Source organism: Apodemus sylvaticus, chromosome 22 (genome assembly GCF_947179515.1).
Source record: "Apodemus sylvaticus chromosome 22, mApoSyl1.1, whole genome shotgun sequence".
Lineage (NCBI taxonomy): Eukaryota > Metazoa > Chordata > Mammalia > Rodentia > Muridae > Apodemus > Apodemus sylvaticus.
In genome coordinates, this window is record NC_067493.1 from 19,264,719 (window position 1) to 19,289,598 (window position 24,880).

Sequence of the window (24,880 nt, forward strand, 5' to 3'; positions counted from 1 at the left end):
GTGACGTAGGAGCTGACAAGCAAACTTTGGTCCTCTGGAGGAGACATATGGGCTTAGTTAACTCCTTGGCTATCTCTTCAGCCCTTGTTTGTTTCTATAAGAGTAGTTCTCAGCCCATGCAATGCTGCAGCCCTTCAATACAGCTCCTCATGCTGTGGTAACCCCAACCATAACATTATTTCTTTGCTATTTCATAAGTGTAATTTTGCTACTGTTATAAATTACAATGTAAATAGCCGATATGCAGGATGTCTGAAACGGGAGCCCTGTGGGAGTCCCCACCTCCTGGATGAGAACCACTGCTTTAAAGGTGAAGGAAGCAGGCTGGAGAGGTGGTTCAGTAGTCACGGGAACTGACTGCTCTTCCAGAGGTCCTGAGTTCTAGTCCCAGGAACATGGTGGCTCACAACCATCTGTAATGGAATGCAGTGCCCTCATCTGGAGTGTCTGAAGACAGCTACACTGTACTCATAATAAATAAAATAAATCAATCTTTTTTTTAAAGGTGAAGGAAGTGAAAGAAGATTAGATCATTGGGAATGTGCCCTGGAAGGAAATATTGGTATCCAGCCCCGTTTCTATCTCACTTTGCTTCCTGGAAATCATGGAAACTCTGGCCATGACGCACTGAATCCCGCAAGCCCAAGCTATAGGGCCAAGAGATTATAGCTGGAGCCTCCTAAGACCATAAACTAAAATAACTCATTCCCTCTAATAAGTTAATTGTATTTTGTTACAATAATGGAAAGCTAATACACACACACACACACACACACACACACACCTGCCTCTTTTGCTAATCTCTTTTTTAGGTTTATTAACATGATATGTATGATAATTCCATCTCTTCTGGAGGGGAGTCACATTCCACTTGGTAGCCACAGTGTGATTATCCAGTCATCTGGGCTCTGTCCACCTTTTGACTCTTAGGAGTAAAGATGTTATGAACGCTCCGGGATATGCACTTATTCAAATCCCTGGTTTCAGTATGTCTTAGTAAGGGCTTCATTGCAGAGAAAGGACAAGACCAAGGCAACTCTTACAAGGATCCATTAATTGGAGCTAAGTTACAGTTTCAGAGCTTCTGTCCATTATCACCGTAGTGGGAAGCATGGCATTGTGTACACAGACGTGGTGCTGGAAGAGCTGAGAGTTCTACATCTCGATCCAAGAGCATCTAGGAGGAGAAGGATATGGATCACAGTGGCCAGACTTGAACATATATGAGACCTCAAAGCCCCGCCTCCACAGTGACACATTTCCTCTAACAAGGCCACACCTCCTCCAATAGGGCCTCACTTCCTTATAGTGCTGCTTCCCACGGGCCAAGTTTATTCACACCACTACACAATCCCATGCATGGAATGACTGACTCGTGAGGTAATTATTTTTCTCTTCTTCATTTTTTTCCGATGGGGTGGTGATTGATAGTAGTGGTGGTGGTCGTTGTGTATGTGTCTGGAAATCAGCATATGAAGGCCAGAGATCAACCTCAGGTGTCTTCCTCAATTGCTCTCCACTTAATTTTGAGACAAGTCTCTCATCTTACCCACCAGAACACTCTAATTCAGCATGGTGGCCGTTTCCGGAGATCTTCCTGTCTCTAATTCCCTAGCACTGAGGCTACAAACGTACACCACCAGAGGCAGCTTCTCTGTTTGTGTGTGTGTGTGTGTGTGAGAGAGAGAGAGAGAGAGAGAGAGAGAGAGAGAGAGAGAAAGAGAGAGAGAGAGAGTTAGTTGCTGGGGGTACAGCCTAGGGTCTTCCACGTGGTAAACAAACTGTCATCGAGTTACACCCCAAACTCTAACTTTAAAAAACTGATTTTACTTTTTATGTAATGTACATGTGAGTGCGTGTACATTAAATGTGCCACTGAACATGTGTGTAGTCGGAGGCTGGCTTTCAGGAGTCAGTTGGGTCCAAGCTCAGGTCTTCGGCAGACACCTTTCCTTGCCAAGCCTCCTCACTCCATGTTGGTCTGTAACCCTGAGCTCTTCCACCCCTGCCAAAGGTCCCTGAAATAATGACGCTGAGACATCTTATATGGGAATAAATGCCTAGGCCAATAGCATTGGCTTGTTTCTGCTAGCCTATCAATTATCTCATTTGTTCTCGATTCTAAGTCCTGCCACATGGATAGTTAGGTACCTTTCCTCAGGTTCATGAGACTGTCTTCTCAGAGTTCAGGGCAAATCCTCTCCTGTACCTCACTCTATCCCAAAATCCCTCTCTTTCTGCCAGAACTCCCACCTCCTATTTCCTGCCTCAGCTCATTGGCCAATCAGCTTTTTATTGACAGGTGATGCCTCCATCCAGTACATAAGAAATTCTCTCTATGGGCTGGAGAGATGGCTCAGTGGTTAAGAGCACTGACTGTTCTTCCAGAGGTCCTGAGTTCAAGTCCCAGCCCCGACACGGTGGCTCACAACCATCTGTAATGGGATCCGATGCCCTCTTCTGGAGTGTCTGAAGACAGCTACAGTGTACTTACATATAATAATAAATAAATCTTTTAAAAAAAATAGAAAGAAATTCTCTCTAAATTTAACTTTCTGAGGAATTGGCTAACTGTTTTCCATAGCACTGTGCTATTTTACATCTCCTTCCACAATGTGCTAGGACTGAAGCCTCACCGGTGTCTTTGCATCCTCTCTCTCTCTCTCTCTCTCTCTCCTCTCTTCTCTCTCCCCCCTCTCCTTTTCTGATGTGAAGTGATCCCTACATTGCATTTTCCTACCTCAGTAATTGATTCCTTTTTGAAAGACACCTCCTGTCCATTTCAACCTCTATTGCTCTCTCTCCTCCCTTCCCTGCCTCTAACTGCATCTCTTTCCTCCTGTTCTTCAGATGAGACATCTTCCTGCCTCAGGGCCTTTGCACAGTTGTCCCTCTGCCTGGAACGCTCTCCTTCTCTGGATACCTAGATGGCTCCCATCCTTACCTCCTATCCATGTTTTATTTATTTCCCTCTTTCATGTTTGAAACAGGGTGTTGCTCTGTAGACTATGTCATCGTGCAAACATGATTCTCAGGACCCTGCCTAAATGTTTCCCTCTTAGGGGCCTCCCCGATCACACCTTCTGAGTATTCCGTACACAGCGACTCTGTTGCACAGGCTGAGCACCTGTGGGTGGGGATGCGCATGCGCGCATGCATGCAGGGCCCAGGCAGCAATGTCTACCCCTTCATTTTTGAGATCGGGTCTCACCTGGCCTGGAACTCACCAATTAGGCTAGGCTGGCTTGTCATCAAGTCCCAGTGATCCATCTGTCTCTGTCCCCCTGGTGCTGGAATTATAATCATGCCACCTTGATTGCTTTTTAAAGGTGGCATGCTTTTAAAGCCTGCCACCTTTATAAAGTGCTTTTAAATTCAAGTTCAACCCGGGCGGTGGTGGCACATGCCTGTAATCCCAGCACTCTGGGAGGCAGAGGCAGGCAGATTTCTGAGTTCGAGGCCAGCCTGGTCTACAGAGTGAGTTCCAGGACAGCCAGGGCTATACAGAGAAACCCTGTGTCGAAAAGACCAAATCCAAATAAACCAAAAAAAAAAAAAAAAAAAAAATCAAGTTCAGGGAATTGAACTTGGATACTTGTGCTTGCATACCCAACCCTTTATCAACCGAGTCGCCTCCCCAGCTACAGAGTCCAGGGATACTGCAACTTGTTATGTAGCATAGGATGGCTTTGAGCCACCTTTGAGACATCATCATTTCCTTCCTACTTCTCAAGCACGAGGATGACAAGTGTGTATAACGTACAACACGTGACTCGGAATTTTTTTTCTTTTCTGTCTTTCTTTTTTCTTTCTTTCTTTTTTCTTTTTCTTTTATTATTATTATTATTATTTTGGTGGTTTACTTGTTTGAGACAGGGTTTTACTCTGTACCTCTGGATGACCCAAAATTCACTATATAGCCCAGACTGGTCTCAAGCTTACAACAATCCTTCTGCCTCTATTTCACAAATGATGAAATTCCAGGTGAATACAACCCTACCCCGCAAGCTCCCTTGAATATGTGCTCTTCCCAACGGCCCATGTTTGCGTGATGTTTTTCCAGGCTCTCTGCAGCACTCCCGTCTCCATTCTCCACGAAACACAGCTTTGCAATTGGCCAGCCATGCTCTTAGCAGATGGGGAAGCATTGAGCTTGATTTGACTGCTGAAAATGACTTAAGCCCTGGTCTTCCTAGCTGACCTTGGAATTGCCAGGCACTGATCTTGCAGTCACTGCTGTTCCCCAGCCAATGTCCTCCTCCCCAACAGAGAACACCCACAGGAGACAAGGCCACTCTGTGACCTTGGAGGAGCAAGACAAAACAAGGCCGCTCTGTTATCATGTCTCTATACACAGGCAGCACACACAGCTGAACACAAACGAGGGGACAGACCACCATTCTTTTTGCCTTCATTTGCTGTGGGTGAGCTCACAGGTTGCTCCAGTGTGCAAATGGCTTTCTGACAAGGTCAGGAGTTGCATCTGTCCTTCTTCTGTCTCAGGGATTGAAGTCGGTCTCCAGCCGTGGTGGTGAGTGCTGAGCACCTCAGAGAAGTCTCTGATCCCAGTCGGCCAGTAACTGGCATCCTCTGTACACCATGGCTTTGATTCTTGTAGCTCTTCCTTTAAGGGATTCCAAGACTCAAGAAACACAGAGCTCCATGCATGCTAGGCCGGCACCTTACTGATGATCTGTTCTTCGCCCTGCTCCATGATCTGCCCTCCAAAGCCTGCATTCCCAGCAACCAGCTGGAACTGCTTTTGTGAGAAGGAACCCATCCAAACTGCTTTGGTGTTTGTTATAATTTCAACTTTTACTTTTTTAGATAGGATCTCAGCAGATAGCTCTCTGGCTGGCCTGAAACTCCCTATGTAGACAGGGCTGGTCTCAAACTCACAGAGAGCCACCTATTCCTGCTTCCTGAATTCTGGGATTCAAAGCATGTGCCTGGACTTCAGATTTTAATAAATCTCTCTCTCTCTCACTCTCTCTCTCTCTCTCTTTCTCCCGGTTCTGTTCTTAACTGCCATTATTGATGTATAATTTACATACAATGAAATTCCCTTTTTCAAAATTTATTTGGGGGAGGAGTAATGCAAGCCATGAGGCATCTGTGGAGGTCAGACAATATTCAGGATTCAGGGTTGGCCTTGAACTCACAGAGATCTGACTGCCTCTGCCTAACCAAGTGCTGGGATTAAAGGTGTGCACCACCACACCGGCCTCATCATTTTTTTTAAGACAATGTGCAGGCTGGAGAGAGGGCTCAGTGTTTAAGAGACTGACGGCGTGCTCAATTCGGCAGCACATATACTAAAATTGGAACAGTACAGAGAAGATTAGCATGGCCCCTGCGCAAGGATGACAAGGATGACATGCAAATTCGAGAAGCGTTCCATATTTTTGCCGGGCGGTGGCGCACGCCTTTGATCCCAGAATTTGGGAGGCAGAGGCAGGCAGATTTCTGAGTTCGAGGCCAGCCTGGTCTACAGAGTGAGTTCCAGGAAAACCAGAGCTACACAGAAAAACCCTGTCTCAAAAAACAAACAAACAAACAAACAAACAGATCACTGACTGCTCTTCTGAAGGTCCTGAGTTCAAATCCCAGCAACCACATGGTATCTCACAACCATCCCTAACGAGATCTGATGCCCTCTTCTGGTGTGTCTGAAGATAGCTACAGTGTACTTATTTATAATAATAAATAAATCTTAGGCAAGCAAGGTTAACCAGAGTGAGAGGGGTCAACCACGTGAAGGCTCACAACCATCTGTACAGCTACAGTGTACTCATATACATTAAATAAATAAATCTTTTAAAAAAAAATAAAGACAAGGTACTACTGTGAAGATAGTATGGCCTGGAGCTTGTGATGACTACTCCAGCTGCCTCCACTGAGCTGATGGAGCTGAGGATGCAGGTGATTACCAGCCTGCCTGCTTTACTAGTAGAACACGTGCCAACAGCAGGGGAGGACCTGATTTCCATCCAGAGCAACGAAAATAGGAAGGAAAAAAAAAATGCACCTTTGTAACCCAGCTCTGAGCTTTTCCCAGGCAGAAAGACCACAGTTCCATCTCTCTCCCAAAACTCACACAAAACAAGTGCTCTACCCCAACACACACAGCATACATATACACATACACTTCCATATCCTGTGGAAGTTAGAAAATGCTTGTCCCAGGGAATGGCACTCTTAGGAGGTGTGGCTTGTTGAAAGGAGTGTGTCACTGTGGGGGGTGAGCTTTAAGACCCTCCTGCTAGTTGCTTGGAAAACAATATGAGTTGCATCCAGAAGTGGAACTCTCAGCTCCTTCTCCAGCGCCGTGTCTGCCTGGAGGCTGCCATGCTTCTTGCTATAATGATAATGGACTGAACCTCTGAACCTGTAACCCAGTCCCAATTAAATGTTGTCATTAGTCATGGTATCTCTTCACAGCAATATAAACCCTGAGACATGCACATAGCACACATACATACACATCTCACACACACATACATGTATACACACACACATACACAAGGACAAATCAAGTTAGTCAGAAGTTACCTAACCAAGGGTATGTTTCCAAGTAATAGGGTAACATGCATTTAAAAGGTGCTTTGGTGGGGTGGGATGGGGGGTTTATGGAGGTGTAAATGGGAGGGGGATATCATTTGAAATGTAAAAGAATAAAATGACTAGTAAAATGTTATAATGCATTCCATTCAATTTGAATTTATATAATGTCACAAATTCAAGAAGAAGAAGAAGAAGAAGAAGAAGAAGAAGAAGAAGAAGAAGAAGAAGAAGAAAACTACCTTGAGGGGTGCTTGAACTGTAGCTCTCAATTGGTAGAGTGCTTGATCATTGCTAGGTCAGCAAGATCATTCAGTGAGTGTAGGCACTTGCTGTTAAAGTAAGGAGAGGTTCTATGCCTTCCTTGTTACCCAATAAGGACACAGAGACCTATATATTTATTAAAAGGTTCACGCAATATAGCTAGGCAGATTCTGAGCTTTCCTAACCCAACAACGCAGGCCTGGCCTACTTCCCAGTCACGTGACCCGCTACCTGCCATCTTAGTCTCTGGTCTTGGCACCTCCTTCTTTATCCATGTCCCCCCAGGTCCCACCTGAAACTCTCTCCCTCTCTCTGGACTTGGAAGTCCTAACTTTTTCTCTCCTGCCCAACTACAGACTTTTCAAGACTTTATTTGAACCAGTCAGAAGATGGTGAAGAGCAATAATTTACAAAATACTGAGAAATTTTGATACAAACTCCTGATACAAAACCAGGAAATGCTTCATATTAATGACAATACTAAGGTCTGACTACCACCGTGAGATCTGTGGGTACAAAAATCAGCATTTGAATACACAGTGCACAAAAACATCCCCCCTGACCCCACACACATACAATTTACCCCCTAGGACCAAAATGGTAGAAGGAGAAAATTGACACCTAAACATTTTTTCCTGACATCCACCGACTACCAAGGAACACATGCACACACCCACATGTCTACAAATAAATGTGTTCTAGTTTCATTTATATTGCTGTGGTTTAAATACTGTTTAAGAAAAAAAAGAAGCAAGTTAAGGGAGAAAGAGTGTATTGCAGGGTATGATTCCAGGTGGCGTTCCACTGTGAACGCAAGGTAAGAACTCCAAATGGCTACTCAGGTCACATCCACAGTTGACAATGCAAGTATTAAAGGCGCGGGTGCTCAAGCTGTGCTCAAGTTGCTCCCTGATTTCTCCACACATTATCTCAGACCCCCTGCCTATGGAATGGTGCCGCCCACAGTAGACTTAGTGCACACCAATGAACTCAAGACAATCTCGTACAGACTACAGGCCAACTGTATGTACAGAACTCCTCTCAGAGACTCTATTCTCAAGTGATTCTAGGTTGTGTCCATTAACAGTTTAAGTTAATTCTCACAAAATGGTACTTTTAAACGTTCTTTTTTAAAAGGTTCTTTGGCAGTCTGTGACCCCTAGCATGACAAGAAGGGGCCAGTGACTCAAGGCCATCAGTCCCTGTGTGCAGCATCAAGATACAGATAAACAGAAAAACATTAAGAATATTATCCTCACCCAACCCACCCCCACATACACATCTTCTTCTAAATTCATCACTATTCTCCATACCATTTCCCAGATCAAAAACTGAGGCTCTGAAAACTCAACTTCTATGCTTGAGTCTCTGCCACAATTCAATCCCAGGTCCTCAAGGCTGCTCCAAGAGGTAGTGGGACACCTATGTGACAGCATTATCTGGGAGAACTCTTGAGGTCACAATGAGCTGGGCCAGACCATCTTGGGTTAACCTCTAGAAAGGACCAGAAGACCATCCCCTGGGATGACCAGGGCCACACGGGATCAGAGGGACCAGACGGGAAGCAAGTTCAAGACTCAGTAACCCAGTAAGGTAGGGCTGTGTCCTTGTCCCTGAACCCTTGTAGTACTAGAATCTGAAGCTAGGGTCTCACATATGCTAGACACACACACAGCCACCAAGCTGCAGCTTTAACCTAAGACACAGGTTGGATGTAGCCTAGGTGTCTGATATTCATGTGGGACTCCCTTTATAAACTTTGTATACTTTGCAGTCTTTGTGTACTTTGTAAGTTTTGTAAACCCTCATGGCAAGAAAGTAGCCACGCCCCTCAGCCAGACCTCCCTAATTGATAAAGGCGTTCCTAAAATCTGTAAGTTACAAAGGTCATCTCCGGCCCCTCAACAGGACCGTCTGCAGATTGGGCTCATTTTAGGTGAAAATTAGCTTTAGGGCTTTAGGTGAACAAAAGTCCCCAATCTTTGAACTTCTCACAGAAACCCACCAACTCCTGAGTATAAAAATTCACCAATCCCTGAACAGAAAAAATTTACCAATCCCTGAGCTTACCCAAGCTCAGGACTTGAAATCCTCCCAATCCTCACCCCGGAAAGTTCTACCCTGGAAGAAGCCCTCGGCAAGCACTGCACTCTTTCTGTTGGCTGCTGTCTACTCCCTCTGGGAAGCACAGGCAGCCACCCCTGCTTTCTTCTATCCACACCCTGGACTCGCCAATAAATGTTCACTGGGAGACAAGAAGCAGTGAAGAGAAGAAGCAGGGCTGAGGCTCCTGAGCTCCTGAGCTCCTGAGGTGGGGAGAGCCTCCCCTAGAAGATACAACACCTCTGCTGAGGAAGCTTCCTTTCAGAGCTTGTGGTTCCTGAGTTCCCATGATGCCTTCCCATCCAGGCAGAAAGGCCAACACTAGGCTGGACTCCAACGTGATCACCTTCTAACCTTGGAATTGTAGGTGTATCACCATGATTGATCTGTACCTCAAAGAGGATGGAGACCAGGTCTCCACGCATTGTAGGCGAGCACTCTACTACTGACTGCAGTGCAAGATCCCTTATTTCATTCATTCATTCATTCATTCATTCATTGGTCCAAGCTGATCTCAAACTCACACTCATTCTCTTGCCTCTACTTTCTAAATTTGTAGATCACCATCACAAAGCAGGCTTGTGTGTATGAGTGTGTGTGTGTCCACACACATGTAAGAGCTAGAAAACAACCTCAGATGTCATTCTCACAATTGCCCTTCACCTCCCTTGAGACAATGTCTCTCATGGGCTTGGAGTTCATTGATTTAGCTAGGCAGGATATCAGTGAGCCCCAGGGATCCCCCTGTCTCTACCATCCCAATGATGAGATCGTTAAGAGCCACCTAACACGAGTGCTAGGAATCAAACTCACAGAATGATTCAATCTTCAGCTTTTTTCTGTTTCTTTTTGACATACTATCTTATGCTGTCCGGTCTAGCCTTGAATTCTTTCTGCAGTTAAGAATGACTTTGAAGGGAAGCTGCTATATAGAATATGCAATCAGCAAGCAGAGCTTGTCTTAGTCAGGGTTACTGTTTTAGTCAGGGTTTTATTGCTGTCAAGGGATACCATGACCAAGGTAACTTCTATAAAGAGTTATACTTTATACCTTCTTTGGTATACGTTTATACCGTAATTGGGGCTGACAGTTTCAGAGGTTTAGTTTGTTATAATGGCAGGCAGCCAGGCAGCATGCACACAAACATGATGCTGGATAAGGAGTTGAGAGTTCTGCATTTTAATAGGAAGGCAGCCAGGAGCAGACTGGCTTCTAGGCAGCTAGCAGGCAGGTCTCAAAGCCCTGGCCACACTTCCTCCAATAAGACCACACCTACTCCAGCAAGGTCACTCCCTGGGCCAAGCATGTTCAAACTACTTGGGAGCCCTACCTAGCCACAGAATAATGCAAAATACATTTAGTCCAACTTCACAAGTCCCCATAGTCTATCACAGTCTCAACACTGTCTAAAGTTCAATGTCTCTTCTGAGATTCAACCAATCACTTAACTATAATCCCCTATAAAATAAAAATAAAAAAGCAGATCGCACACCTCTTCACATATTATTGCACAGGATATACATTACCATTCCAAATGTCATAGTGAGGAAATACTGGTCCAGAGCAAGACCAAAAACCAGCTGGGCAAACTCCAAACTCTGCGTCTCCATGTCTGATGTCCAACTCCTTTCAGCTTAGTTCACTGCAACACAATTCTTTCTCTTGGGCTGGTTCCACTTCCTGTTCGCAGCTTTCCTCGGGCAGGTATCCCACAGCTCTGGCATCTCTGACATCGTGAGGTCTCCAAAGCAACTTCGACTTTACAGCTTCTTGTTCCAATGTCTGGGATCCACACATGATCTTCTGCGCTCCTCCAAAGGGCTAGTGTCACTTCTCCAGCTCTGCCCTTGGTGGCACTCTAGGCTCTGGTCGTCTCCACTCCTGTGCTGCTGCTGTTCTTGGTGATCATCCCACGGTACTGGCATCTCCATTACACTGGGGTCTTCTGCTGCAACTGAGCTTCACCAATAGCCTCTCATAGGCTCTCTTCATGATGTCTAGCCTCAACATCTTTGCATGACCCATTCAGTCCTAGGCCATCGACTGCAATGGAGGCTGTACCTTCACCAATAGCCTTTCTGACCTCTCACAGTGCCAAACCTCAGCTTCTCTCCATGATCCTTCACACCTTCAAAACCAGTCCCACCTGCATGATTTTTACACATTACCAAGACCAGCTGCCATAGGAAGTCTTTGAACTGAACACAGCTTCTGTGTGCACATAGAAAACACTTTCCAGAAGGTTTCACCTCTTCCTAATGACCACTAATTTCTTAGCTGCAGCTAACCAGCATCAAGTATCCCAGTAATTCCTTTACTCTTGATTTTAAAGCCAGAGCCATATGGCTGAAACTGCTGAGTTCTGCTGCTTGCTGGGGCTGGAATACGCCCCCTCTTATTCTATTACATCATCACCAGCTTTCTGTTCTCCAACTCTCTCATTGACTAAATTTAGCTGTCCTGGAACTTGCTCTGTAGAGTGGCCTTGAACTCAGAGATCTGCAAGCCCCTGTCTCCTCAGTTCTGGGATTAAAGGTATGTACCAACACACCTGGATCTAAGCTCTTCCCTGATTGATACTTGTTCTGCCCCAGATTGACCCTGAACTCAGAGATCTGCTTGCCTCTGTCTCCTGAGCTTAAAGACATGCACCACCCGGCCTGGGCCTAAGCCCAGTGTTCATGGTCACTCTACCTCAGTATCCAGATCACAAGCCTGTGTCTTCCAGCCTTAAGATCTGGATCACAGGTGTGCTTTAATTTCTGGATTGTAGTTCATTCCAGATTAAAGTCCAAATGAAAACAGTAACCAGGTAATAATGGGTAACTTGATAAAATTATCTCGAGGTCAACTGTGAAAGTATAAGTTTAGCTGGGTAAGATCTCTCCTGGTAGTCACCACTCCCTTAACTCCACTTAGCACCCTTGAGCCCAGGATGCCCCTCATTCTACCTCCCTGGAACCCCTTCACTCTTTGAACTATACATTTTGTGTCTTTCCCTTCTAACCTTGCTACACTTGATCAAAATGCTCTTAGTGAGAGCGAATCATAGGACAGAGTCAAAACTGGGTTGTTTTGAGACCTCCTTTCTCAATGCAAGTAAGTTGACTCTCTTCACCTTAGCCTCAGGCAGACTTTTTGGACAGAGGCAAAAAGCAGCCGAGCTCTTCATCAAAATATCACAAGAACAGTCTATAGGCCACATGTAAAAGTCTTCTCCTCTGAAACTTCTAGAGCCAGGCAAATCATCCTCAAGAGCAATGTCTTCCGTTTTCCTACTAGGATAGCCCATTAAGCCCCACTCAAAACGCTCCATGGCTCTCCAAATTCCAAGTTGTAGAGAGAATGTCTTGTGTGTTCTATGGATGCATTACCTGTCAATTCAAAAGCCTATGGCTTATGGCTTAGGCAGGAAATAGAGGTGGCACATCTGGACAGAGAAAGGATTCTGGGAGAGAGCCAGACAGGAGATTGACAGGGAAGATGTGAGATGACGGACACGTGACCCCTGAGCACAGGTAACCAGCCAGCCACGTGGCAGAACGTAGGCTAAAATAATTGAGCTATTTTAGTTATGATCTAGTCAGAGAAGAGTCTAGCTATATGGCCAAGGTATTTGCAACTATATTTCGAGTTGGAGTCATTTCTGGGAGCATGAGGCTGGGAGGCAGAACCGGACCTAACTTCTAAACAAGTCCCCAAATCTACCTTCTTTCAAACAAAATCATGACCAGGCCTATCACAGTGTCATGTACCATGCAGCACGACATACTTTCTCCAAGATCACTCCTACTCCAACAAGGCCATTCCCCAGGCCAAGCAAGCTCAAACCGCCAAGGCTACCAATGCTTATGTTCAGGTCAGCTTCACCATTTATACCAGTGGTTCTCAACCTCCCTAATGTTGCAACCCTTTAATACAGTTCCTCATGTTGTGGTGACCCCAACCATAAAACTCGTTGCTACTTCACAACTAATTTTGCTACTATTATCAATCATAATGTAAATACTGTGTTTTCTGGTGGTCTGAGGTAACCCCAGTGCAAGGGTCACTCAGTATGGAAGGCATCCTGCCCCACAGGTCCAGAACCACTGATTTATGCAACCTAGAACTTAGGTCCAGGTCACTGTTAGGTGCACCTTCTTACCTCAATTAACTTCCAGCATTTCTCACAGGCCTGCTTGGAGGATTGTGTCCTGCATGATTTCAGATTCATCGGCCATCACAATGTTTAAATATTCATTCGTGTGTGTGTGTGTGTGTGTGTGTGTGTGTGTGTGTGGTCTCTAGCCCCATCATTAGCTAACAAAATATCAGAGTTCTTGTTCTGTTTGTCAGTAGTGCAAGCCTTTGTCTTTGTCCCTTGCAGGTAGAGCATCGCCTCACTATGCCCGTGTGTCCGTTGTCCGTGGAGTTCCTCAAGGCCTCACACTTCTCTCTGGGCCCTGATCCGAGGCTGCACGATGGTACTATGCAGGGCACAACGCACAGAGACTATCCCGCCTATTCCTCTATCACCCTGGTCCAGCCCAACTCATCACCACCGCAAGGAACAATCTTCCAAAGGGAGGCGCGGTGGGTGGCCCAGAAACGTGTTTCAGAGATGCGCCGTGCATTCTCACCACCTTCGCAGGACGAGCTGCGGAAGCCCACATCGGAGCACACGCAAGCCATGCAGACCAGCAACCTGCACTTGCACGCGGATATGCGTCCTGCCCTCAACCTGTCCATTGCACGTACTGACTACGGCTGGCCAGAGCTACCACCGAGCGCCCGCGCGGATATCCGAGGGGCGCGCCTCCTCTTTGACCGGGATTCGATGCCCTCGGGTGACAGGAAGCAGCTGCGCATGCCGCCCACCTCGTACCAGGCATACTACCCACCCTATGATGCCGTCACCCCTCAGCCCCGTGCGCCCTGCAGCCATCTAGGTGAGCGCATACCCTAGCCATGCAGCCAAGGGCTCTCAGAGACACCCCTGAGTCCTCGCCCCTCGCCCTTCCCCGCCCCCCCATAAATGGTCACTTTTCAACACAGAGAGGAAAATGCTTCTAGCTGCCAACCAGTAGAGATGCTGCTGCTAAAACCTCCAGGGCTGAGGATGCGACTCAGCTGGTAGAATATTTACTTAGTATGCACGATACCCTGGTATTCCACCCCAGCACTATGTAAACTAGGCATGCTGGCCAAGAGCATTCAACCCAGCATTGAGGAAGTGGAGACAGAAAGATCAAGTTGTCCTGAGACCCCCTCCATCTCCTCTCTCTCTCTCCCTCTCCCTCTCTCTCTCTCTCTCTCTCTCTCTCTCTCTCTCTCTCTCTCTCTCTCTCTCTCTTTCACACACACACACACACACACACACCACCACCACCACCACCACCACCACCACCACCACCAGCCTGTAGTCTCTGCACTTCTGAGTCTGAGGTAGAAGTTCCAGACTAGCCTTAGCTACATGTAGCCTGAGTTCACGTCTAGCCTGGGTGACTTAATGAAATTCCCAAAATAAAAAGGGTCAGGAATGTAGCTCAGAGGCAGAGCACTGGAATAGTGGCCTATAAGGCCCCAGGTTTTTTTTGGAATTTTCTGGCAATGTCCTCAGTACAACTCTAGTTGCTGTCAGTAAGAGAACTCCCTTTGAGTTGGGCTTGAGGGGTGTGTGTTTCTACTTGCTTCTTTTGTGTTTGTTTGGATGTGATTGTGTCAGTTAGAGGACAACCTTAGGTGTCAGAGCTCAGACACCTTCCACCTTTGTGGGTCCAGAGAATGAACTAGGATAGCCATTCTTTTGGTTTTGAACTAGAAAGATTAGTACATAGCAAGCCAAAATAACAGGGAAAAAAAGCAACTATAGTAACTAGCCTTAGTAGTAAAACTTCCTCATATTGGCTGTTCAAAGAATCTAGGAGAGACCCACCAAGGAAATCCTCATCAAGGTAGGCCCTTGACGGAGACAATTCCAGGCAGAGCAGTGTCCCCTTAGGTGAGGCTTCCAACTAAAGAAACAAATAACAACAGTTGGAAATGACATTAGGTGTTCACAGCTTACAGCAAAAACTTACATAATGGTGACACATGACTCTCATTCCAGCAAAAAGTTTGAGGCTAGCCAGGACTATATGAGACCCTGTATGGGGATGGGGGGAGAGGCAGATGGATTACTGTAAATTCCAGGACAGGCTGGTCTACAGAGAGAAAGAGGGGTAGGGAGACTGGGGGAGTTGAGGCACTCAGAGGGAGTTCCTGACTGAGCTGTCTGTCTCTCCATGGTGAGCTGCCCCACCACAAGTGCTTTTCCATCACAGGATGAGCAACGGTCACATCTGTTGGAAACGGTTCACCTTCTAGTGGGTCTCAAGTACGTGTTTTCATTCTTGGGTTATTTTGCTGCTTTCTGCTTCTTGTCAGAGTGAGAGGGGACAGCCCATCCATGGAGAACACTCTGAGGTCTACAATGGAGGGAGAACTAGTTTCTCAGTTCACAGAACAGAGTCTGCAATTGGCTTGGAGCTTCCTCAGTAGGCTACACTGGCTGGCCAGCATGCTCCTGGGAGCTGCCTCCTTAGGCTGAGACCTCAAACTTGTGTCACCATTACTGATTTTGTTATGTGGTTTCTGGAGATCCAAACCCAGGACTTCATGATTGTGGGACAAGTGCTTTACTGAGTCTCCCCAACTTTCTTTTCTTTTCCCTCTTGGGAGTGGAATTCAGGGTCGCAGACACACCCAGATATGCTCAGATACACAGAGCAAGTGCTCTACAAAGGTCCAGCTACCATGCCCCTCATTTCTATCAGGCTACTTCAAGTCTCTGAGCCTCAAGTGTATAAAATGAGTGAAAGACTACAGGCCCTTAATTCAACCTAAGATAGGCCTAGGACCCAGCACACAAAAGGCTGAAAACCGAGAGTCCCTAAGCAGCTATGGCTACTGATCAAAATACTTCATTAACCAAACAAAACAAAACAAAATACAGAAGAAAGGGGAGGAGCCTGGGTGTGGCAGCCAGGCCTGTAAAGCTAGCGTTAAGGGAGTCAGAGCAGGGTAATCAGTTCCTGTGCATCTCCAACTGTGTGAAAAGGTCGAGGCCGGCCAGGACTACACAAGACCGGGACTGGGGGTGGGAGAGGAGAGAGGAAGGGAGAGAAGGGCGGGGGGGGGGGGGGGAAGACCTGAGCTTAGGTCCCTGTCTCCATACTTGGTGGTCATGTTTTTTCTTACATTTACTGTGCTTAAATGCATATGCGCATGCCCCAGGGTGTGAGTGTGGAGGCCAGAGGTCAGCCTGCAAGAGGCACTTCTTCCCTCTCACCATGTGAGACTCAGAGATCTAATCCAGGTCATTAGGCTCAGAAGGGGGCACCTTACCCACCATCCCATCCCAGCAGCTCCCTGTCTTTTAAAATTATTTTTAGTTCTTTGTTTTGTTTTGTTTTGATTGAGAGATCTTTCAATCTTGACTGATCAGGGTTGCCTTACCTGCGGGTAGAGTTCCAGGTGGCTTTAAGGCTCCAGAAAAATCAATCCCATTCTCTCCCACCTGCTTCTCATTCTCCTTCCTTAGGGGGTCCTAACACCCTGAAGTGGAACTACAAGGGACAGGAAGACACCTCCTACAAGAAGCAGTTCCAAGCCCTCCCAAGTCCACCAGCCTTGATGTGTAAGAGGGTAAATCAAGCTGGCATTGGCTCTCCCGGAACTGGGTGGCAGCCATGGCAACTAGGGTAGCTCTGACCTCTGACCCTATTTTGACCTTTAACCCTATTTCCCCCACAGGCCTCTTCCAGTGTAAACCTAGGAGACAGCAAGGTTGGCTACAGTCCTCTGTGCTCACTCATGAAGCAGACCTACACACCTCCGGGGCTGTCCCCACACAGGTACACAAGGCCACTGTCTCCCAGCAGTTGGCTTTCAGTTGGGTGTACTACAGGGCTCCTGAACGTTTGCCTGCCTTGGAAATGTTCATTCCAAGCCCCACCCACCACAGTATCACATTGCCTACCAAGGCACCTGCTGGGAAGATGGCTCAGCATGTAAGTGTTCACTGCCTGAGCATGAGGATCTGAGTTCAAATCCTCCACACCCACCTAAAAAGCTGGCTGTGGCCATGTGCCCATCATCCCCGAGGAGTGGTGCACACAGACAAGGGATGACTGGGGCGTGTCAACTGCCAGCCTAACTCCAGGTTCAACCTAACTCCAGATTCTGTCTCAGAAGGAGTAAGGCACGAGCCAATGAAATGTCTCAGTGGTTACAGTGCTTGCTGTTGGACTTGAGTTCAATCCTCAGAATCCACATAGTGAAACGTAGGAACAGATTTCCTTAAGTTCTCCTTTGACCTCCTCATGTGCGCAGTGGGAAAAACACACAGGCAGGTACGTTCACACACAGAGTCAGGCACACACTGGCATATAGCCTGCATATAGACGGCACAAATATACCAAAACACCAAAATCTGCAAGAGAGATGCTACATGGTTAAAGAGAGTTACAGGATAGTTGACACACTGTGAACCCCCAAGACTGTGTTATTTATCAAAAACAAACAAACAAACAAACAAAGAAAAGCTGTTTCTAGATGTGGGCATAGCTCCCACCTTAAATCCCAACCTTTAATCCCAAACAATAAAGGAAAGTTAGTTTGTAGAAGAAAGGACCCATGTTCAAAAGTGATGTCTAACTGAGTGGCAGAGGAAGTGACGAATCAGAGAACGATTTGACAGACTAGGATCTGCCCACCTCTCACAAGAAGAGAGAGGAAAGAGAAGCAACGCAAGAGGGAAACCAACAGTCCAGAGGGAGAGAGGAAGGAGGCAGTTTTACCGAGAGAGCTTTTCAGAGACAGGCCGAAGAGACAATGAGATAGACACAGAGGAGCCAGAGAATCAGAAGGAGCCAGACCTGAGGATGTGGAGAAAGAGGAACACTCCTCCACTGCTGGTGGGATTGCAAGCTGGTACAACCACTCTGGAAATCAGTCTGCTGGTTCCTCAGAAAACTGGGCATGATACTACCAGAGGACCCTGTTATACCACTCCTGGGCATATACCCAGAGGATTCCCCAGCATGTAATAAGGGCACGTGCTTCACTATGTTCATAGCAGCCCTATATATAATAGTGAGAAGCTGGAAAGAACCCAGACGTCCCTCAACAAAGAAATGGATAAAGAATATGTAGTATATTTACACAATGGAATACTACTCAGCTATTAAAAACAATGAATTCATGAAATTCTTAGGCAAATGGGTGGAACCAGAAAATATTGTCCTAAATGAGGTAACCCAATCACAAAAGAACACACATGGTATGCATTCACTGATAAGTAGATATTAGCCCAGAAGCTTGGAATACTCAAGACACAATTCACATGTCAAATGATGCCCAAGAAGAAGGAAGAACAAAGTATGGATACTCTGGTCCTTCTTAGAAGGGGGGAACCAAATACCCACAGAAGGAGATACAGAGACAAAGTGTGGAGCAGAGTCTGAAGGAAAGAGCATCCAGAGACTGCCCCACCTAGTTATCCATCCCATATACAGTTACAAAACCCAGACACTATTATCAATGCCCACAAGTACTTGCTGACTGGAGCCAGATATAACTGTCACCTAGGAGGCTCTGCTAGTGCCTGACAAATACAGAGGGGACACTCTCAGTCAGCCATTGAACTGAGCACAGGGTCCCCAATGGGGGAGCTAGAGAAAGGACCCAAGGAGCTGAAGGGGTTTGCAGTGCCACAGGAGGAACAATAATATGAGCCACCCAGTACTCCCAGAGCTCCCAGGGACAAAACCATCAACCAGATAGTACACACGGAGTTATCCATGGCTCCAGATGCATAGGCAGCAGAGGATGACCTTGTTGGACATCAAAGGGAGGAAAGGTCCCTGGTACCAGAAAGGCTCAATGCATCAGTGTAGGGGAATACCAGGACAGGGAAGTGGGAGTGGGTTGATTGGGGAACGGGGAGGGGAGAGGGCTTATGGGACTTTGGGAAGGGGACCAGGAAAGGGGAAATCATTTGAAATGTAAATAAAGAATATATCTAATAAATATTTTTTTAAAAAAAAATATAAAAAAGAGAAGGAGCCAGATTAGAACAGATTACGATAGTTGGAGTCCAAGCAGAACAATTCAGTCAGAGGCTGAGAATCAGTCAGACTAGACTGAATCAGTCAGACTAGACTGAATCAGTCAGACTAGACTGAATCAGTCAGCTTAGAGAGGAGTTTGAGCCAGGACAGCTGAGTTGAATCAGCCAGCCAGAGTACAGTAAGAACTAGAAAGAGTGAACTTATTCAGCAGTAAGCCTCAGAGGCTAAAAACACACTAAGCCTAGAGTAGATTATAATGAGGCTAGAAGCTTCCAGGACTAGACCTAGGTTAGCAGACAGAGGCAGTAAGACTCCAACAATGACATCAGGCGAGTAAAAGTTACTTTTATAGAGAGCATTTGCTGCTCTTACAGAAAACCGAAATTTGGTTTTCAGCATCCATATGGTATCTTGCAACGACTTGTAACTCTAGTTCAGTTCTCATTGTGAGAGCACTGTTTGCCTGATTCCCAGTTTCCATGGCAGCTCACAGCTGTTTCTAATTCTAGTTCCAGGAAATCTGACTCCTTCCTCTTGTCTCCTCAGGCATGAATTTTGTGTAGAGATATACAAAAACATTTTCTGTTGTTCTTTTTAGGGCTTTTCTTTCTTTCTTTCTTTCTTCTTTTTTTTTTTTTAATGTAGCCCTGGATGTCCCGGAACTCTCTCTATAGTTCAGGCTGGCCTCAAACTCACAGAGATCTCCCTGCCTCTGCCTCCCAAGCAGCTGGGATTAGAGGTATGAGTCACTATCTCCTGGCAAATGAAAACATTTTTTTTGAAAGGGAAATTGGATGTGGTGGTGAGTGCCCTACATCCCAGAACTTGAGAGGTTGTAAATACTGTTTAAAAGGTGATTATTTTTCTCTATCCTGGCTAGCTTCCAAATAAAAAGACACTATAAGATTTCTTTAATCAGGCTTTATGGAACAGAACTGGGCAGCCATTGATCTATTCTAGTTCTCTAAACTCCCTCCCAGCCAAAATCCCCAAGATACTTCCATTTTAATAGTAGTCGGGGCCCTCTCTGCTCCCGGTGTGTTCCCATGGTATCACTCCTGGACCCCTTAGAATAAGTACTACAACACCATGTCCGGATTGCAACATAATATGGACGCAGAGAAATCAGCACTTGACTAAAACAAGAATAATCTTTATACAGTGCACAAAAACATTGTGCCTACAGGAGGCAAAGAAACCAGTGTGCTTCACTGTGAGATTGAGGCCGACCTGGTCTACATAGTTCTGGGCCAGCAAGGCTTCACAGTAAGAGCCTGTCTCAAACTAAATAAGACCTGCGGAGATGGGTCAGCAGTTAAGAGTGCTCGCTGCTCTTGCCGAGGACCCAAGTTTTTATTCCTAGCACCAATGGTGGCTCATGCTTATCTGTAACCTCAGTCCTTAGAGATCTGACACCCTCTTCTGGCTTCCGTGGGCACCAGGAATACATGTGATACATTTACATAATATAGGCAAACACTCACACACATAAAACAGTAATCTTTACAAATAAGAGGCTAAGCATGTGTTTTATTAAATTTTCAAATTTATTAAATTAAAAGGCGGCGCACGCCTCTCACTCTGGGAACTCCTTGTCTCCCCCCCCCCCCCCCCCCCCGCTTTGTTTTCTGAGGCTCAGATGAACACCAAGGCCAAAAGCAACTTTGAAAGGAAAGCGTTTGTTTGGTTTATAGGTTTTACTCCATCACTGAGGAAGGTCAAGGGAACTCAAGAAAGAACCGAGAGGCAGGAACCCAAGCAGAAACCATGGAGAAATACTGTTGCTTACTGGCCTGATCCAGGGCTGGCTCAGCCTTTTCTCTACAACCCAAACCATCATGCAGTGGTGGCACCACCCACAGAGGCCCAGCCCTCCCCACACCAATCATTAATGAAGAAAATGCCCCACAGACAGGCACCACAGGTCCATCTGATTGAGACAGTTCCTCAGTTGAGGTAACTCCTTCCAGGTGATTCTAATTTGTGTTGACAGAAAGGAACCAACACAACTCTGAGGCAGAGACAAGCGAAATCTGGTGAGTTCCAGGCCAGCCAGGGTTGTGTAGTGAGACTATCTCAAAAACTTATACAAATATCAATTAATGCACCCAGGCTTAGGCATGTCTCCCCTGAACCTATCACCTTTCCTGACAATTCTGAGAACCCACCTTGATCCTAACTTACTTTGCCTGAGGTATGACAAGGCCCAGGCTGCAGCCCACATCCACCAAGTGAACGTCGGTCCTGGAGACCGCCAGTTCCATGGCAGAACCACCATGAATGACCACTTCGACGCCAAGGAGCCAGGTGAGCGCCTACTGCGCGTGCACCGCCCTCCCTTTGCAGCTTCCTTTCTATTGCTAACACTGACACACCCCTCCCCTCGCAGAGCCTTTTGTTCTTCACCACGATAAGACTCCGGAGTCACACATCATGAAAGGAAACTGGTGCCCTGGCCCTGGCAGCCTTGCTACGTCAGCAAAGTTCTTCTACGGTGAGGTCAGCAGGGAGAGGGAGAAGGTGGCAGTGCGTTCTTACGGGGAGGACAGGGTCTGAAAGGCAGAACAAGATGCGGAGCTCACAGTGGACCACAAGTCCTGGGCTTGACAGACATGAATACCAATCAGCCTCAATGGTTTTATTTGTAAAATACAATAACCCAACAATTTAAGTCCACCTGGAATCCAGAGGGTGGAAGTTCTCCACGTAGCATGGAATAACTCCCAGGGCTCCAGTCCCTGGACTGGAGATACCTACAAACCTGTATTCCTCCAGCCACCTCCTGCGACTCAGCCTCCAAGCCGACATGTGTCCCACGAGAAACTGAAGGATCACGTGGTCTTCGGAGACTCGAAACTGCTCGGAGACTTCTTCCAAACTTCCATGGGCTCAGACTACTGTCCTCTGACGACCCCCATAAAACGAAGAACCCTCAAATTGTCTCTGTTGGAGAGTAACTTCCCTGAGGGCACCGGCGGTAAGTGTGAGCTACCCCTTTGAGAGCCCCGCCCCATCCCCAAAGATCCTCCCAGGTTCCTGGAAGCTCCGCCCACCACTGAAAGCCTCCCTTTTCCCCAAATCCTGAAAAAAATCTGTCCCTGTCTGAAGCTCTCCCACACCCCATCCCTCCTTTAACACTAAAGACCTGCCTCTGCCCCTGGAAGGCCTATTCACTGCTGACAAAACACCTCATTCTTAATGTCCCAGCCATCTGAAAGCACCCTACCAGTACTAAGGCCTCCGAGCCCCAATACACCGCCTTTATTCCCACAGACCTGCAGATTCCTCTCCATCTCCAAGAACCTGTGGTTGTTCCAAAGGCACTGCCTGAAAGCGCTGCCCCGGGCTCATCCCCCACCCCCTTTTATTTATTTGTTTGTTTGTTTGTTTTGGTTTTGGTGTTTGGTTTTTCGTGATCTGGTTTCTCTGTGTAGCCTTGGGTATCCTGGAACTCGCTTTGTAGACCAGGCTGCCTTCAAACTCAGAGATCACCCGACTCTATGTCTCCTGAATGCTGGAATTAAAGGCATGAGCCACCAACCATTTGCTTTTTATGAAGACTCCTTAACAGTCTCCAAAAACTGCTCCCTAAAGCCCCACCCACTACCCAAGTTCCTCCCCCTCCTAAGGTCCCACCCAAACGCCAAATTCCTCCCCCTCCTAAAGTCCCACCCACATCCCTAAGTCCCTCCCCTTCCTAAAGTCCCACCCACATCGCCAAGTTCCTCCCCCTCCCAAAGTCCCACCCACATGACCAAGTTTCTCTCCTTCCTAAAGTCCCACCCCATCCCCAAAGTTCTGCTAAAAAATGCCTGCCTGCCACTATCTTCCTTGAATTCATTGCACCCTGGATTAAGGATCTCCCAGGCTGTGTACCTCCCTTGTGTCACTCCAACCCTCTGATCTGGCCAGGGCTCCTCCCCTTTCTGTATTCTCCCTCATCCGTATCTAAACCTTCCTCCTCAGTCAGACAAGGCTCTTCCTGGAGCCTTCTCTCTGGCCCCACACTTCAGACTCACTTGTTCTGACCCCGCCCACACTTGAGACACTCCTCAGCCTCTGTTCAACATGGGTGCTTGAGCCCTGAATCTTCCACACTTAGATCCTCATATTTTGCCTGTTTCGTTTTCTCTACCCTCCAACTTTCCCCAAACCCTAATCTCAGAATTAGACTTTTTAACCACGAACCAAATGATGATGAAGCCGCATGGAATAGTTCGAGCCACTATCACTGAAGATTTGCTAAGGAAGGTGAGCCCCGGGGAAGGGATCCGTTCCCTGAGTCAGCATCTCTCAAACTAGTGTTAACCCCAATCTCAGAATCACAGTTAAGTGGCCTAGGGCCGAATGGGTGCTGAGAGATCAAGCCAAGAGTCTCTGTGTCTGTCTCTGTCTCTCTCTCTCTCTGTCTCCATCTCTCCGTCTCTCTCTGTCTCTCTCTGTCTCTCTCTCTCTCTCTCTCTCTCCCTCCCTTTCCCCCTTTCCCTCCCTCCCCACTTGAGACAAGGTTTTTAGCTCAGGCTGGCCTGGGCTTCCCCGTGTAGCTGCAGATGACCTTGAACTCCTGCCTCTACCTCCCCCTGCTGAGGTTTCGGGCATGTACCACAGCTTAGACCTCAACAATCTTGCTGATGACAGCCCAGCTTCAAGATCATACCTAGTTTCTTCCGAGGCTCGGGTTTATAACATTTGAGATACATTTATTGCCCAATAGGGTTTAAGTCTCAAAGAAGGAGTTCACCTTAGAAGCTACCTAGGACCATCCAAGTCCTGGGGTCATTCCAGGGACCATTTGATTTTTTTTTTCTTTTTTACTTTTTATGGTGTTTCATTTTAGTGAGTTGTGTGTGTGCACCCATGTGTTTGTGTGTGCACCCCATGTGCATGCATGTGCCATAGTATATATGGTAAGGTCAGAGGACAACTTGTGGCAGTCAGTTCTCTTCTTCTACCATGTGGGCTGCCTTCTACCAAGGGTCAAACTCAGGTTCTCCAACACAGGGTTCAATCGCCAGCCAAACACATGCTGAAAGTAATCTTTTCAGTGCTAAGGATCAAGCTAAGAGTCTGTCTGTCAGTCTGTCTGTCTCTCTCTCTCTCTCTCCAATGGCCTCACCAGCATGGTCTTGAGGTGGCTAGGGTGGGTCAGCAACCACAAGACTGTCTGTCAAACTGTCTACCTTGACTTCACAGTGCAAATACAGCCACATAGAGCCCCCGCTGGGCAGACAACGCTTCTTCGCTACTCAGTATCAAGATGAATATCCCTTCAAGTACCAGGGCCCATTGGTACAGAAGCTAAGTTACATGCATGAGAGCCATTTGCCAATGGGCACGCCCAAGTACCTTGGCTGCTGGCATGAGCAAGTAGACCCTCGGGGCCCCCAGATCCCTATGTACCCTTGCCTGAGCCAGCAATAAATGTCACTTGACCGTCAAATTAAAGACAGACTGCATCTTTGACTTTAGTTTACTTTGTGTTTGTGTGCGGTCACGCACATGCCGTGGTGGGGGAGGGGTGTCAGAAGCCAGTTTGGAAGAACTGGTTCTCTCCTTCCCCCATACGTGTCCCACGGAATTGATCGCACATCCCCAGCAGCCAAGCCTTGTGACAAAGCCTTTACTTGCTGAGACATCTTGCCTGCCTGCCCATAGCAGACTTTAGAATACTCATGAAGCAAACCTTTAATCATGTCAAGAGAGTTTCTGGATTAGATAAATTGGGGAGAGAAGACACTATATGTGGTTGACACTAAATTTCATGACTTTAAAGGTGCTCTGAATGACTGAGCCATCTCTACATCACTGAACTGTTGAGGTTTTGTTGTTGTTTAAAGATTTTGTATTTATTTATTGT

At 46.8% G+C, this 24,880-nt stretch overlaps 2 protein-coding genes and 1 pseudogene across 2 annotated transcripts in view; all 3 read left to right on the top strand.

Moving 5' to 3' along the window:
* The window catches only part of Arhgef18 (Rho/Rac guanine nucleotide exchange factor 18), a 159,356-nt gene that overhangs the window by 116,801 nt on the left and 17,675 nt on the right, over positions 1 to 24,880 (top strand). The window lies entirely within an intron of this gene.
* Positions 5,292 to 5,407, top strand: LOC127673441 (uncharacterized; annotated as a pseudogene).
* Positions 13,317 to 24,444, top strand: Tex45 (testis expressed 45). The gene is made up of 8 exons (XM_052167806.1): positions 13,317 to 13,860; positions 16,494 to 16,597; positions 16,706 to 16,806; positions 21,218 to 21,330; positions 21,413 to 21,522; positions 21,799 to 22,000; positions 23,189 to 23,274; positions 24,217 to 24,444. The coding sequence occupies exons 1-8, from the start codon at positions 13,317 to 13,319 to the stop codon at positions 24,442 to 24,444; spliced, it is 1,488 nt and encodes a 495-aa protein (XP_052023766.1).

Coding starts and splice junctions, on each gene's coding strand:
- Tex45 (XM_052167806.1), top strand. CDS start 13,317: ATGCCCGTGTGTCCGTTGTCCGTGGAGTTCCTCAAGGCCTCACACTTC. Junction 13,861..16,493: donor TGCGCCCTGCAGCCATCTAG/GTGAGCGCATAC, acceptor CTCCTTCCTTAG/GGGGTCCTAACACCCTGAAG. Junction 16,598..16,705: donor CAGCCTTGATGTGTAAGAGG/GTAAATCAAGCT, acceptor TTTCCCCCACAG/GCCTCTTCCAGTGTAAACCT.